The 14,778-nt window shown below is 47.5% G+C and overlaps 1 protein-coding gene across 5 annotated transcripts in view; it reads right to left on the reverse strand.

Moving 5' to 3' along the window:
- Window positions 1-14,778, reverse strand: part of LOC108514419 (zinc finger protein 8) — a 70,428-nt gene that overhangs the window by 34,641 nt on the left and 21,009 nt on the right. For 3 of the 5 annotated variants that reach the window (XM_017850654.1, XM_017850655.1, XM_017850653.1), the window contains one exon: window positions 2,686-5,489. In XM_017850654.1, the coding sequence (XP_017706143.1) occupies window positions 3,580-5,489 (1,910 nt within the window). In that variant the 3' untranslated portion in view covers window positions 2,686-3,579. Of the gene's footprint in view, window positions 1-2,685; window positions 5,490-14,778 lie in introns of those variants that run through there. The other 2 variants (XM_017850656.1, XM_017850652.1) reach the window with 2 other exon arrangements.

Below are 14,778 nucleotides of genomic sequence, written 5' to 3' on the forward strand. Positions count from 1 at the left end.
GGGTGACAGAATGAGACCCTATCTCAAAAAAAAAAAGAAAGAAAAACAGGCCATCAGTTTTCTCATATTTATTTTCTCTGGCTTTTTTATAGGGAAGAGGAAGGATTGCTTCTTTAACTTAAATATTAAGATTATGTAATTTTTTTTGTTTGTTTTTGAGGCGGAGTCTCGCTCTGTCGCCCGGACTGGAGTGCAGTGGCCAGATCTCAGCTCACTGCAAGCTCCGCCTCCCAGGTTTACGCCATTCTCCTGCCTCAGCCTCCCGAGTAGCTGGGACTACAGGCGCCCACCACCTCGCCCGGCTAGTTTTTTTTTGTATTTTTTAGTAGAGACAGGGTTTCACAGTGTTAGCCAGGATGGTCTCGATCTCCTGACCTCGTGATCCGCCCGTCTCGGCCTCCCAAAGTGCTGGGATTACAGGCTTGAGCCACCGCGCCCGGCCCTCCATTGGCTCTTATCCTGCTTAAATGTGCAGTAATAGCATGCACCATGGCTCATGCCTGTAATCCCAGGACTTTGGGAGGCCGAGACTGGGGAATCACTTGAGACCAGGAGTTCAAGACCAGCCTGGGCAACATGGTGAGACCTTGTCTCTAAAAAAATTAATTTAGCCAGGCTTCATGGCACATGCCTGTGGTCCCAGCTACTTAGGAGGCTAGGACAGGAGGAACATTTGAGCCAGGTTGAGGCTGCAGTGATCCGTGACTGCGCCACTGCACTCCAGCCTGGGCGACAAAGCAACAGCCTGTGTCAAAAAATAAATATAAATGTGGCCAGGCATGGTGTCTCACGCCTGTAATCCCAGCACTTTGGGAGGCCAAGGCGGGCGGATCACGAGGTCAGGAGATCGAGACCATCCCGGCTAACATGGTGAAACTCCGTCTCTACTAAAAATACAAAAAATTAGCTGGGTGTGGTAGCGGGTGCCTGTAGTCCCAGCTACTCGGAAGGCTGAGGCAGGAGAATGGCGTGAACCCAAGAGGTGGAGCTTGTAGTGAGCAGAGATCATGCCACTGCACTCCAGCCTGGGCAACAGAGTGAGATTCCGTCTCAAAAAAAAAAATGAATGAATGAATGCAGACATGGCCTCTTCCACTTTCCCCACTACTGTCAATTTATGCTTTTTTCTTTTAAGGAACATGTTGCTGAGTGGACCAATTTAAATTATGTGCTTGTAATCTTCTGTGAACATACTATTTGGGCTCCTGTTTTCACATCACCTGATAAATGTTTTCCATATTAATATGCTGCCAGTTCTGATTACAATCCAACCAACTGAGCAACAAAGTTTAAACACAACCAAATCCCTGAAATATTCAGAGTCCAATATTTTGTTGTTTTGTTTTAGAGATACATGGTGTTGCTCTGTTGCCTAGGCTGGAATGCAGTGGTGTGATCTCAGCTCACTGCAGGTGCGACCTCCCCCGCCCCCTCAGCCTCCAGAGTAGCTGGGACTACAGGTGTGCAGCACCATGCCCAGCTAATTGTATTTCTTTTGTAGAGATGAGGTCTCAACATGCTGCCCAGATTGGTCTCAATCTACTGGGCTCAAGTGATCTGCCTGGCTTGGTCTCCCAAAGTGCTGGAATTATAGGCATGAGCCATTACGGCCAGCTCAGAGTCCTTTTTTTTTTTTTTTGAGACAGTCTCACCCTGTTGCCCAAGCAAGAGTGTAGTAGCATGATCTCGGCTAACTGCAACCTCTGCCTCCCAGGTTCAAGCGATTCTCATGCCTCAGCCTCCCGAATAGCTGGGATTACACACGTGTGCCACCACATCTGGCTAATGTTTGTATTTTTAGTAGAGATGGCGTTTTGCCATGTTGGCCAGGCTGGTCTTGAATGCCTGTCCTCAAGTTATCTGCCCACCTCAGCCTCCCAAACTGCTGGGATTACAGGCATGAACCACCATGCCTCACCATAGTCCTTTTTTTTTCCCCTTGAGAGGAAGTTTCACTCTTGTTGCCCAGGCTGGAGCGTAATGGCTCGATCTTGGTTGACTGCAACCTCTGCTTCCCGGGTTAAGATTCTCCTGCCTCAGCCTCCTGAGTAGCTGGGATTACAGGTGTCCACCACCATACCCAGCTAATTTTTGCATATTTAGTGGAGACGGGGTTTCTCCATGTTGGTGAGGCTGGTCTCAAACTCCTGACATCAGGTGATCCACCTACCGTTGCCTCCCAAAATTCTGTGATTACAGGCATGAGTCATTGCGCCTGGCCTGTATTTTTTTGTTTTGAGAGAGTCTCGCTATGTCGCCCAGGCTGGAGTGCACCAGTGTGATCTTGGCTCACTACAAGCTCCGCCTCCCAGGTTCATGCCATTCTCCTGCCTCAGCCTCCCGAGTACCTGGGACTATAGGCGCCCACCACCACACCCAGGTAATTTTTTTGTATTTTTAGTAGAGACAGGGTTTCACCGTACTAGCCAGGATGGTCTGAATCTCCTGACCTCGTGATCCACCCACCTTGGCCTAACTAAGTGCTGGGATTACAGGCGTGAGCCACCGCACCTGGCCCCTGGCCTGTATTTTTAATAAAGACAGTTTTGCCATGTTTGCCAGGCTGGTCTCAAACTCCTGACTTCAGGTGATCCACCCACCTCAGCCTCCCAAAGCACTGGGATTACAGTCATGAGCCACCGTGCCCACTCACCTGTGTGATTTTAGAAACTGCAGACTCCTGGATTCTACTACCAGAGATTTTTATTCAGTTGGCTAGAGTTAGCATCATAATACAATTTTAGTGCACACTCCAGGCAATTCTGATGCACATGGTCATGAAGCCCCACTCTGAGAGTCATGTTTTGGCCACTTGATTTCTAGTAAAGAGGGTATGGCAGGGAAATTTCCTATCTTGGTTATTATTTATTTAGAGAGTGTCTCACTCTCTCATAAGGCAGCAGTGTGATGGCATGATCACAGCTCACTGCAACCTCCGCCTCCCAAGCTCAAGTGATCCTCCCACTTCAGTCTCCTGAGTAGCTAGGACTACAGGTATGCACCACCATGCTAGGCTAATTTTTGTATTTTTTGTAAAGACAGGATTTTGCCATGTTACCCAGGCTGGTCTCAAACTCCTGGGCTCAAGCAATCCACCTGCCTTGGCCTCCCAAAGTGCTGGGATTACAGGTGTTGGCAACTGCATCGGGCTCCATCTTGGTTATTCAGAGAGTTTCTTGCCCATGAGCTTTCTCATGTTGAGTAAGGGAAGTATCATAACTGGAAACTTTTCCACATTAACATTCACAGGGCTTCTCTCCAGTATGAACTCTCCGATGCCTGGTAAGTTGACACCGCTGGCTAAAGGCTTTCTCGCAGTGGTCACATTCATAGGGTTTCTCTCCAGTGTGTGTCTTCTCGTGTTTACTAACGGTTGAGCAATCATTGAAGGCTTTCCCACAATCAATGCATTCATAGGGCTTTCCTCCAGGATGCGTTCTCTGATGTTTAATGAGTCACTACTGCTGGCTGGAGGCCGTAATACACATCACACTGATAGCTCTTCCCACTGACAGGTGTCCTCTGGTGCATGATGAGGGGAGACCTCTGGCTGAAAGCTTTCCCACAATGACTGCACTCCTAAGGTTTCTCTCCAGTATGTGTCCGCCGATGCACTACAAGCTGAGATCGCTGCCGGAAGGATTTCCCACAGTCACTACATTCGTAGGGTTTCTCTCCAGAATGAATTCTCTGATGGGAAAGAAGGTTAGAGCTCCCTGTAAAGGCTTTCCCACACTGACTGCACTCAAAAGGTTTCTCACCAGTGTGAGTTCTCTGATGCAGCACAAGGTAGGAGCTCCTTGCAAAGGCTTTATTGCACTGATTGCATTTGTACGGCTTCTCCCCAGTGTGAATTTGCAGATGCCTGATGAGCTGAGTGCTTCGATTGAAGGCTTTTCCACACTGGTTACATTCATAGGGCTTTTCTCCAGTGTGAGTTCTTTTATGTGCAACTAATTGATAGCTTTGGCTGAAGGACTTTCCACAGTGAGTGCACTCGTACGGTTTCTCCCCAGTATGAATTCTCTGATGGATGACGAGGTTAGAGTTCCACCTGAAGGATTTCCCACATTCGATACACGGATAAGGCTTTTCTCCTGTGTGAATTCGCTGATGCGTAATAAGTTTGGAACTCTGGGAGAAGGATTTCCCACACAGGTCGCACTCATAGGGCTTCTCTCCAGTGTGTGTTCTCTGATGTACGACAAGGTCATACTTCTGGCTGAAAGATTTCCCACACTGAGTACATTTGAAGGGCTTTTCTCCAGTGTGGGTTCTTGTATGTGTAACTAACTCATAGCTTTGGCTGAAGGACTTTCCACAGTGAGTGCACTCGTACGGTTTCTCTCCAGTATGAATTCTCTGATGTACAATGAGGTTAGAGTTCCACCTGAAGGATTTTCCGCATTCAACACACGGATACGGTTTTTCTCCAGTGTGAATTCGCTGATGCGTAATAAGTTTGGATCTCTGGGTGAAGGATTTCCCACATAGGTCACACTCATAGGGCTTCTCTCCAGTGTGTGTTCTCTGATGTACGACAAGGTCATAGCTCTGACTAAAAGATTTCCCACAATGAGTACATTCGAAGGGCTTTTCTCCAGTTTGTGTTCTCTGGTATATGAGCTTACAACAACAGCTGAAAGAGTTTCCACACTGATTACACACAGATGACTTCTCTGCAGTCTGAATGATGTTACAGTCAGAAAAAGATGAGGTCATAGGGAAGGCAGCACAACCTTCCTCACCTCTGAAGGGGGTCCCTCCAGGGTCACTTCTTTCTGTTTGTACAAGCCACAGACTCTCAGAACAGGCTTCTCTGCATTCATCACACTCATACTGACTTTTTCCAAAATGCACTGGCTTCTGTTCCTTCAGAGACACACTGTGACTGAAGAGATTTCCATAATCCTTACAGTCATCACTTTTCTTCACTGAAAAAGTTTTACCATGAAAACAAAGGGAGGAACCATAATTGAGAGAGTCACGACCGACAATATGTTCATAAGGGTTTTTCTTTCCTGTTTCAATGTTCCCAAGTTTACTCAAGTAAATGCTCTGACACAAGGCTCTAGCATGCTGATGATTCTCACAGTGCTTCCCATCTGCTCCATTTTTCTCATGATTAATGAAAGCTGAATTTTGTCTAAACTCTTTAACCTGTGAGTTAGGCTTAGGGAAACCTGTACTTGCAGGTATTGGCGTAGGTAGAAGGCTTAAAGTAGAAGGTAGAGAATAACTTCCCCCAAGTTCAAGCTCACAGTGTTCTCTTTGAGGAAACAGTCTCTCTGAGGTGAGTACCATGAACCTCAAGGAGTTCTCCTGGTGTTCCCTTACCTGGTTGCTCTGATCATGCACTTTTCCTAATGACACCAAACAGGGTGGCTCCTCCTGTACACACTGTTTCACTTCCACGTGGTGGGACAGTTCTTCCCTGGCTCCATCTTTTTCAGAATTCAACCTATTCTCCTCAAGGGTAGTCTTCCAGTCTGAAAGAAATCCAAAATGCCTGAGTTACTGGAGAAACATCAGAGGGGGACAGGGATGAAGGAGACAACTGTGTAATGGAGGTGTCTCTGGTTTGTTTCTAAGCTACAAACTGTAATCTGTATGCATGCTGTGAAAAGGACGGATGGATCAGCAAACATGGTATCAGTGGTAAAGTGCAAAATACACACAAACATAAGAAGTGACTAAGTAACACTGGTCCCCAAATAGAGAGCAAAAGAATAAGCAGGGAGGGGCCAGGTGCAGTGGCTTATGCCTGTAATCCCATAACTTTGGGAGGCTGAGGCAGGTGGATCACTTGAGGTCTGGAGTTAGAGACCAGCTTGGTCAACATGGTAAAACTCTGTCTCTAATAAAAATAAAAAAATTAGCCATGTCTGCTGGTGGGCACCTGTAGTCTAAGCTTCTCGGGAGGCCAAGGCAGGAGAATCGTTTGAGCCTGGGAGGTGGAGGTTGCAGTGAACCAAGATTGGGCCACTGCATTCCAGTCTGGGTGAGAGAGTGAGACCCTGTCTCAAAAAAAAAAAAAAAAAAAGAAAAGAAAAGAAAAGAAAAAAAGAGAATAAGCAGGGAGGTGAAGATAAAAAGAGAAATCCACAGAATGAACTGGGTCTGCAGGATATAAAGCCATTAACCGTTGCAAAAAATATGTATGTTCTAAGCCCCTGGACCCTGTGAATGTGAACTTTTGGGAAAAAGGAACTGTTCAGATGTGATTAGAATTTTATTATTATTATTTACTTATTTAGTTTTCTAGAGTCAGGATCTTGCTGTGTTGTACAGACCAGATAGCACCACAATCATGGCTCACTGCAGCCTCAAACTCTTGGGCTCCTGTGATCCTCCCCCATTGGCCCCCCAAAGTGCTGGGAATACAGCCACGCCAACGTACCCTTCTGTGATTAATATTTTTATTTAATTTAATTTTATTTATGTTTGAGACAGAGCCTGGCTCTGTTGCCCAGGCTGGAGCAAAGTGACACAATCTTGGCTAACTGCAATCTCCACCTCCCAGGTTCAAGTGATCCTCCTGTCTCAGCCTCCTGAGTAGCTGGGATTACAGGTGCCTGCCACCACACCCTGCTAAAAATTTTAAAATGGGGATTTTTTTCTGGATTATCCAGGGGTACTCTAAATGTAATCACAAGTGTTCCCATAAGAGAAACGCAGAGGGAGATTTGAAACACAGAGGAGAAGGTGATGAGAAGACACAGCAGAAGATATCTGAAGATTGGAAAGAATGCTGCAACCAACAGGAGAAGGAAAAGACAGAAATGCGTTTTCCATTTGGAGCATCCAGAGGGAGCACAGCCGTATCAACACCTTGATTTTGATCCAGTGACATTGATTTTGGACTTGTAGCCTCTGTAACTTTTAGAGAATAAATATGCATTGTTTTAAGCCAACAGGTTGGTGGTAATTTTTTACAGCAGCCACAGGAAACACACACAGACTCCTAACTGGTGCTTAGTCCTAGAATATCAGTTCCTGCTCCACTTCTGGGTCTCATAATTGCATCTCAAACATCAATACTAACTTCATATTCTTAATGCACCAATTCTACCATTTCTTCACGCTGCAAACAGAGAAAAAGTTATTTAAGCTTCCAGAATTGACCCAATAGACTCTCCAGAAAAGACTGCATGGTCTCTGACGCAGCATGTACAGCATGACTGGCTGCACCTGGGCTTCACTGTTTGCCACTTCAGACAGGTCCTTAGCCTCTTAGAGGTTCACTTTCCTTGCTGTAGCCAGAAGAAAGAATGTTTATCCTACAAGATTTATTTTGCGGCATCACATCACTATGTGAACCTCACACAGTGTCTGGCACCAACATTACAAAACATGGTTGATCTTGCCATCCTTGTTATTGTGCTAGTGGGGATTCCTCACTGTTGAAGATACGGAGCCTCCAAAAATGAGTGGCAGAGGCTCCCAGCTTAGGATCCTTGTCCAGGTCCTAAAGATCCCTCCTCTGCTTGTCACTCTGTTCATTATGGTTGCATGGCACCACAGTCAATACTACTGAGGCCTACGGCAAGTTCCCATGCATCACTCTCTGAGCACATGAGGACACAAGGATCCTTTGGCAATGCATTAACTACACTCTGTGGCCATCCCTTGACTGCTGAGAGGATTTTTCCCTCCTCTCCATCAAAAGCTCTCTTTCCTCCTGGACCAGATCCTTACATGCACCCAGCACCCTCACACCTGGTGCCCTCACACCCAGCGCCCTCACACCCAGCACCCTCACACCTGGTGCCCTCACACCCGGCGCCCTCACACCCAGCGCCCTCACACCCAGCACCCTCACACCCGGCGCCCTCACACCCGGTGCCCTCACACCCAGCACCCTCACACCCAGCGCCCTCACATCCAGCGCCCTCACATCCAGCGCCCTCACACCCAGCACCCTCACACCTGGTGCCCTCACACCCAGCACCCTCACACCCAGCACCCTCACACCCGGTGCCCTCACACCTGGTGCCCTCACACCTGGTGCCCTCACACCCAGCACCCTCACACCTGGTGCCCTCACACCCGGTGCCCTCACACCCAGCACCCTCACACCCAGCACCCTCACACCCGGTGCCCTCACACCCGGCGCCCTCACACCTGGTGCCCTCACACCCAGCACCCTCACACCTGGTGCCCTCACACCCAGCGCCCTCACACCCAGCACCCTCACACCCGGTGCCCTCACACCTGGTGCCCTCACACCCAGCACCCTCACACCCAGCACCCTCACACCCAGCGCCCTCACATCCAGCGCCCTCACACCCAGCACCCTCACACCTGGTGCCCTCACACCCAGCACCCTCACACCCAGTGCCCTCACACCCAGCGCCCTCACACCCAGCGCCCTCACACCCAGCGCCCTCACACCCAGCGCCCTCACACCCAGCGCCCTCACACCCAGCGCCCTCACACCCAGCGCCCTCACACCCAGCGCCCTCACACCCAGCGCCCTCACACCCAGCGCCCTCACACCCAGCGCCCTCACACCCAGCGCCCTCACACCCAGCGCCCTCACACCCAGCGCCCTCACACCCAGCGCCCTCACACCCAGCGCCCTCACACCCGGCGCCCTCACACCCAGCGCCCTCACACCCAGCGCCCTCACACCCAGCGCCCTCACACCCAGCGCCCTCACACCCAGCGCCCTCACACCCAGCGCCCTCACACCCAGCGCCCTCACACCCAGCGCCCTCACACCCAGCGCCCTCACACCCAGCGCCCTCACACCCAGCGCCCTCACACCCAGCGCCCTCACACCCGGCGCCCTCACACCCAGCGCCCTCACATCCAGCGCCCTCACACCCAGCGCCCTCACACCTGGTGCCCTCACACCCAGCACCCTCACACCTGGTGCCCTCACACCCAGCACTCTCATTCTTGCATTGTCCTCATCCCAGCTCTGTGGTTCCTCTGGGAAGTCACTGTGGAATCCCTCATGGGAGGATGTTTTCAAAAGAAACGATAGCCCAATGAAGGGTATTTGAGGATGAGAAGCAGGCAAGAAGTCACTGGGTGGCTGAGTTGTGTCTGGTTTTTGCCTGGCCATGGAAAATCAGGTGAAGGACATTAAATATCTTGCAGTGGCTTCTCCATTAGGAGCATGAAATGAGGAAAGAGGCTGTTCTCACAGGCCAGTCAAGAGGGATGTCTATGCCATACAGAAAGACTGACAGTAAACAGAATCCAGAATGACATGACTGAGGTATGGTGTGCAGGGCATGGCCCAGGGAGGAGGGTAGATAAGTAAGTGTGGGTGTACCTTCAGAGGAAGAAATAACAGAGGCTGCAGGCAAGAGAGTTACAAGGAAGGAGGAGCAGGAAGACATGAGACAAATTCAGATAAACTCAACATCTCCAGCCTGGGGGAAACGTGAGAGGGTGCTGTGAAGATACACATGATGCGGCCGGGCGCGGTGGCTCAAGCCTGTAATCCCAGCACTTTGGGAGGCCGAGACGGGCGGATCACGAGGTCAGGAGATCGAGACCATCCTGGCTAACACGGTGAAACCCTGTCTCTACTACAGATACAAAAAATTAGCTGGGCTTGGTGGCGGGCACTTGTAGTCCCAGCTACTTGGGAGACTGAGGCAGGAGAATGGCGTGAACCTGGGAGGCGGAGCGTGCAGTGAGCTGAGATCACGCCACTGCACTCCAGCTTGGGCAACAGAGTGAGACTCCATCTCAAAAAAAAAAAAAGTAAAAGAACAAAATGCCAAGAACCTAGACACCCTCCACCGGTAACATATTTTGGTGAGCCAGCCATGAGGGAAGCTCGAAGTTTGGGGTTTCTTTTCTTCTCTTTTCTTTTCCCTTTTCCATATAGGGGAACCCTTTTCTCCCTCTTTTTCTCTTTCCAACTTATGGACCCTTGGTGGACAGCACCTAAGCATGAAAGCAACTGTAAGTTTCTGGCCAGGGCCACTCTCTGGTGAAACAGAAAGATTTCCGTGTCGAAGTGCCTGACCGCCACCACCCAGTTCAGGTGAAGGACCTTAGTCCTTTTCCTTTTTCTCTTTTTCAATCTTTCAGCTGCCTTTTCCTAGTAGTTCGTTGGTAACTGAAGGAGGCTGGCCAGGGTCACCCTCCAGTGTTGCCTGAAGGCCAAGGCGTAAATGGGGATGGCTGCCATGCCCAGAAGGGGAAAAGACTCTTTTCTATCTTTTCCGGTTATAGTCCCTGATCCCCATCTGTGATGCAAGTGGCAGTGGCAGCTCGTCCAGGGTGAACTCACGCATGTTTCAGGTGACTTAAACCCTGAATTTTCTTATGCAAAATTCTTCTTAGAGTTAGCCTGAAAGGGCAAAAGATAATGTATCTCATGTATTTGACTTATCTTCTCTTATTCGAGTTATTTGACTGCCTGAAGACCTTTGGAGTCCACAAGCTTCAGTAGACATTCTACATCTCAGACTTCCACTGAGGGGATCCCATAGCTTGATGGTCATTGCTTCAGTATCAATTTGCTTGCCCTGAATTGCACAGAAATTCTCAACCCTGGCCAGGTGTAGTGGCTCACCCCTGTAATCCCTGCAATTTGAGAGGCCAAGGCGGGTGGATCACCTGAGGTCAGGAGTTTGAGACCAGCCTGGCCAACATGGTGAAACCCCGTCTCTACTAAAAATACAAAAAAATTAGCTGGGCATGGTGGTGCACTCCTGTAATCCCAGCTACTCAGGAGGCTGAGGCAGGAGAATTGCTTGAACCCGGGAGGCTGAGGTTGCAGTGACTCAAGATCATGCCACTGCACTCCAGCCAGCCTGGGCAACAAGAGCAAAACTCCATCTCAAAAAAACAAAAAAAGAAATTCTCAATCCCAGTCTTTTACATACCCCTGGATCCTTCCTTCATGGAGAATACCCCAGCAACTTTGGTACTATTAACTCTGCAATGTTTGGAAACCTCCTTAGTCCTGTGAGGAATGCAGGAAGATACGCCACATTGAAATTGGTGGGATACTAAAAGTCTGGAATTACACCCAGGAACCAAAGGAAAGCTCACAGTAGACCATCGCCACTGGAGGGAAAACATATAAAGCAGCACCGGTGCCCACCTAAAGACAGAGATGTCTGATACTCTAAGATTGGACCCCAAAGGGGGAATCCCCTGGGGGATCCAACTCCAGACCTCAACCTTTCCAAAGGGGACACCCTAGGCTGAGGTTCTGAGGAATAGTACGACGCCCTCCTTAGGATTTTCTCTCTTACAGACAATAATAGGAAGCACTCCATCTATTCCATCTGACTCCCTGCTTGGCTGCATCCTTAATGACTGGAATAAATTGGACCTGGATAATCTAAGGAGGAAACACTTGATATTCTTGCAATACTGCTTGGCCCCAACATTGTTTGGAATCTGGCGTTTGCTGTTGAATGGGAAAGTGAGATGGAGTTGCATGTATCCAGGCGTTTGTGCAGCTGTGTTTTTTTGTTTTTTTTGTTTTTTTTTTTTGAGAAGGAGTCTTGCTCTGTTGCTCAGGCTGGAGTGCAGAGGCACGATCTCGGCTCACTGCAAGCTCTGCCTCCTGGGTACATGCCATTCTCCCGCCTCAGCCTCCTGAGTAGCTGGGACTACAGGCGCATGCCACCATGCCCAGCTACTTTTTTATTTATTTGTTAGTAGAGATGGGTTTCACCGTGTTAGCCAGGATGGTCTCAATCTCCTGACCTCATGCTCCGCCTGCCTCAGCCTCCCAAAGAGCTGGGATTACAGCCATGAGCCACCGCACCTGGTCTGTGCTGCTGTTCTAAGCAGAGTTGGGCTAGTATGCTGCCTGTGGTGCAGTTGGGCCCCAGTGTTCTTTGGAATTTAAAAATCAAATTGCCATGGAAACTGCTTTACCCAAAATTTTGGTTCACAGCCTTCACTGGATTACCTACTGGGGTAAAGAAAGTGTAACCATGTAAAACCAGTGAGCTTGTATTGCTATCTCATGGCTAGAGTCCCAAGGTAAAAGCTATTGGATCTTTGTTTGGATGTGAGTATACATGTCTACATGTGTTTATTTGTATGTACATTTATTGTTATATGTTATGCCTACCAAATTGTCTTATAAGTGAAAGAATGCTCATAAATAAGTCCAAGCGATTTCCGAGTTCATGTGACTTAAGTAAATCTTTTTTTTTGAGACGGAGTCTTGCTCTGTCACCCAGCCTGGAGTGCAGTGTCATGACCTCGGCTCACTGCAGTCTCCGCCTCCTGGGTTCACGCCATTCTCCTGCCTCAGCCTCTCAAGTAGCTGGGACTACAGATGCCCGCCACCACGCCCGGCTAATTTTTTGTATTTTTAGTAGAGATGCAGTTTCACCATGTTAGCCAGGATGGTCTCAATCTCCTGACCTCGTGATCTGCCCCCCTGGGATTACAGGCATGAGCCACTGCGCCCAGCTGACTTAAGTAAATCTTTACTAAAGAAGCTGGCTTTAAAATTATTGCTAAAATGAAAATAGAAATGTCTTCAGAATTGTCAACATATATGGTTTTATATTTGTCTTTGCAAGATATTTAAAGGTGTCAGTGTTTGGCATACAAGGTTATAAAAGTATTAACCCAGCCAAAACAAAAAATGGTCCTGGTTTGTATGCTTTCTTTGATAAATGACACTAGTTTGGCTGGGCATGGTGGCTAGCGCCTGCAATCCTAGCACTTTGGGAGGCCAAGGTGGGCAGATAACCCTGAGGTCAGGAGTTCGACACCAGCCTGGCCAACACAGTGAAAACCCATCTCTACTAAAAATAAAAAAATTAACTGGACATGGTGGCGCATGCCTGTTGACCCAGCTACTCAGGAGGCTGATGCAGGAGAATCACTTGAACCCAGGAGATGAAGGCTGCAGTGAGCCGACATGGTGCCTCTGCACTCCAGCCTGGACAAAACAGCAAGGCTCTGTCTCAAAAAATAAATAAACAAATGAGACTAATTTAATGTTGTTAGCTGAATCTTCTGAGTTATTGGAAAAATACCTGTGTATTTAACTTTGAGGCTTTTTTTCAGTGAGCAAATGATATTCATTGGTAATAAAAAAAAATGGCTAACAAGGAAATAACTAACTTTAGAGGATGGTGTCTAATATCTTAGTTTTCAGAAGTAATCTAGATAAAATGTTAAAATGAAAGAATTGAGTACATGAAATTGGGATAAATGTTTTAGGTAAACTCTGTGTAATTTAAAATCTTAAAATTGTTTTTGATGTTCATTGGCTACCTGGGTCATTTACAAATAAGAAAGGATTATGGGTAGGGTGCGGTGGCTCATGCCTGTAATCCCAGCACTTTGGGAGGCCGAGGTGGGTGGATCACAAGGGCAGGAGATCGAAACCATCCTGGCCAACATGGTGAAACCCTGATTCTACTAAACATCCAAACATGAGCTGGGCGTGGTGACATGTGACTGTAATCCCAGCTACTCGGGAGGCTGAGGCAGAAGAATTGCTTGAACCAGGGAGTCAGAGGTTGCAATGAGCCGAGACTGCACCACTGTACTAGCCTGGTGATAGAGCAAGACTCCATCTCAAAAAAAATAATAAATAATAAATAAAAAGGAAGGATTATAATATGGGGAAATATGTTTCTAAAAGTTGTGGAATTCTTTTCATCTATAAAATGCTCATATCTAATAGTTCAGGATTTCTTGCTTTTTAGGGTTTCACTAAAATTTAAGGTTACTAAGGATAAGAATTCTCATTAACAAATGATTCTGTATACAAAAAGTGCCAAAAAAAGATGTGCTATTGGTGAGAAAGAGAATGATTTTGTGTAGTTCAGAGGTTGTCTAAAGGTTGATTCAGGTTGTTGACTTAAAAAAAAGGATTATTTATGAAACAAAGTACTAAGAAACCATTAAGTAGGGCACAGAGAGGTGAAGAAAGTTATGTATATGAAGATGTATTCTTGGTAGGGAAGGATGTAGCAATAATAATCTTGTATGAGAAAGGATCTTGTATGGTAAATTATTGTCCTAAAGTAAAATGAATGGTTTTTTTTTTTTTTTTTTTTTTTTTTTTTTTTGAGACGGAGTCTTGCTCTGTCGCCCAGGCTGGAGTGCAGTGGCATGATCTCAGCTCACTGCAAGCTCCACCTCCCGGGTTTACGCCATTCTCCTGCCTCAGCCTCCCGTGTAGCTGGGATTACAGGCGCCCGCCACCTCGCCCGGCTACTTTTTTTGTATTTTTTAGTAGAGACGGGGTTTCACCGTGTTCGCCAGGATGGTCTCGATCTCCTGACCTCGTGATCCGCCCGTCTTGGCCTCCCAAAGTGCTGGGATTACAGGCTTGAGCCACCGCGCCCGGCCGAATGGTTGTTTAAAAAGCGGGATGTTTAAGACAAGTCAGAAAGTCCAGGCATGTCATAGATGGTCTGTGTAAGTCATGAAAACGATTCATGTAAAAAAAAGTAGAATGTACTTTTGGTAAAAGGCAAGAGAATGTGGATTTCTTGTGTAAGTTTGGAGGGTTAAAGGACAAGTTGTAGAAGGTTTATGAAAAATTAATTGTAGAAGGCATTCTGTGTGTGAACATATTGGCTAAAGTTAAATGGGATGAATGACAATTAGACCTCACTGATATACCAGCTTGCAAAGGATAAAAGTTTCTGCCAATACTATTAGACACCTTTACTGACTGGGTTGAAGTGTACCCTACCAGAACACAGAAGGCTAATAAAGTTATAAAGGTTCTCTTAAAGGAAATAATCCCCTGGTTTGGGTTACCTCAAAGCTTCCAAAGTGATAATGGCTCATCTTTTGTCTCCCAAATAA

This window comes from Rhinopithecus bieti, unplaced genomic scaffold (assembly GCF_001698545.2).
Source record: "Rhinopithecus bieti isolate Rb0 unplaced genomic scaffold, ASM169854v2 scaffold_32008, whole genome shotgun sequence".
NCBI lineage: Eukaryota > Metazoa > Chordata > Mammalia > Primates > Cercopithecidae > Rhinopithecus > Rhinopithecus bieti.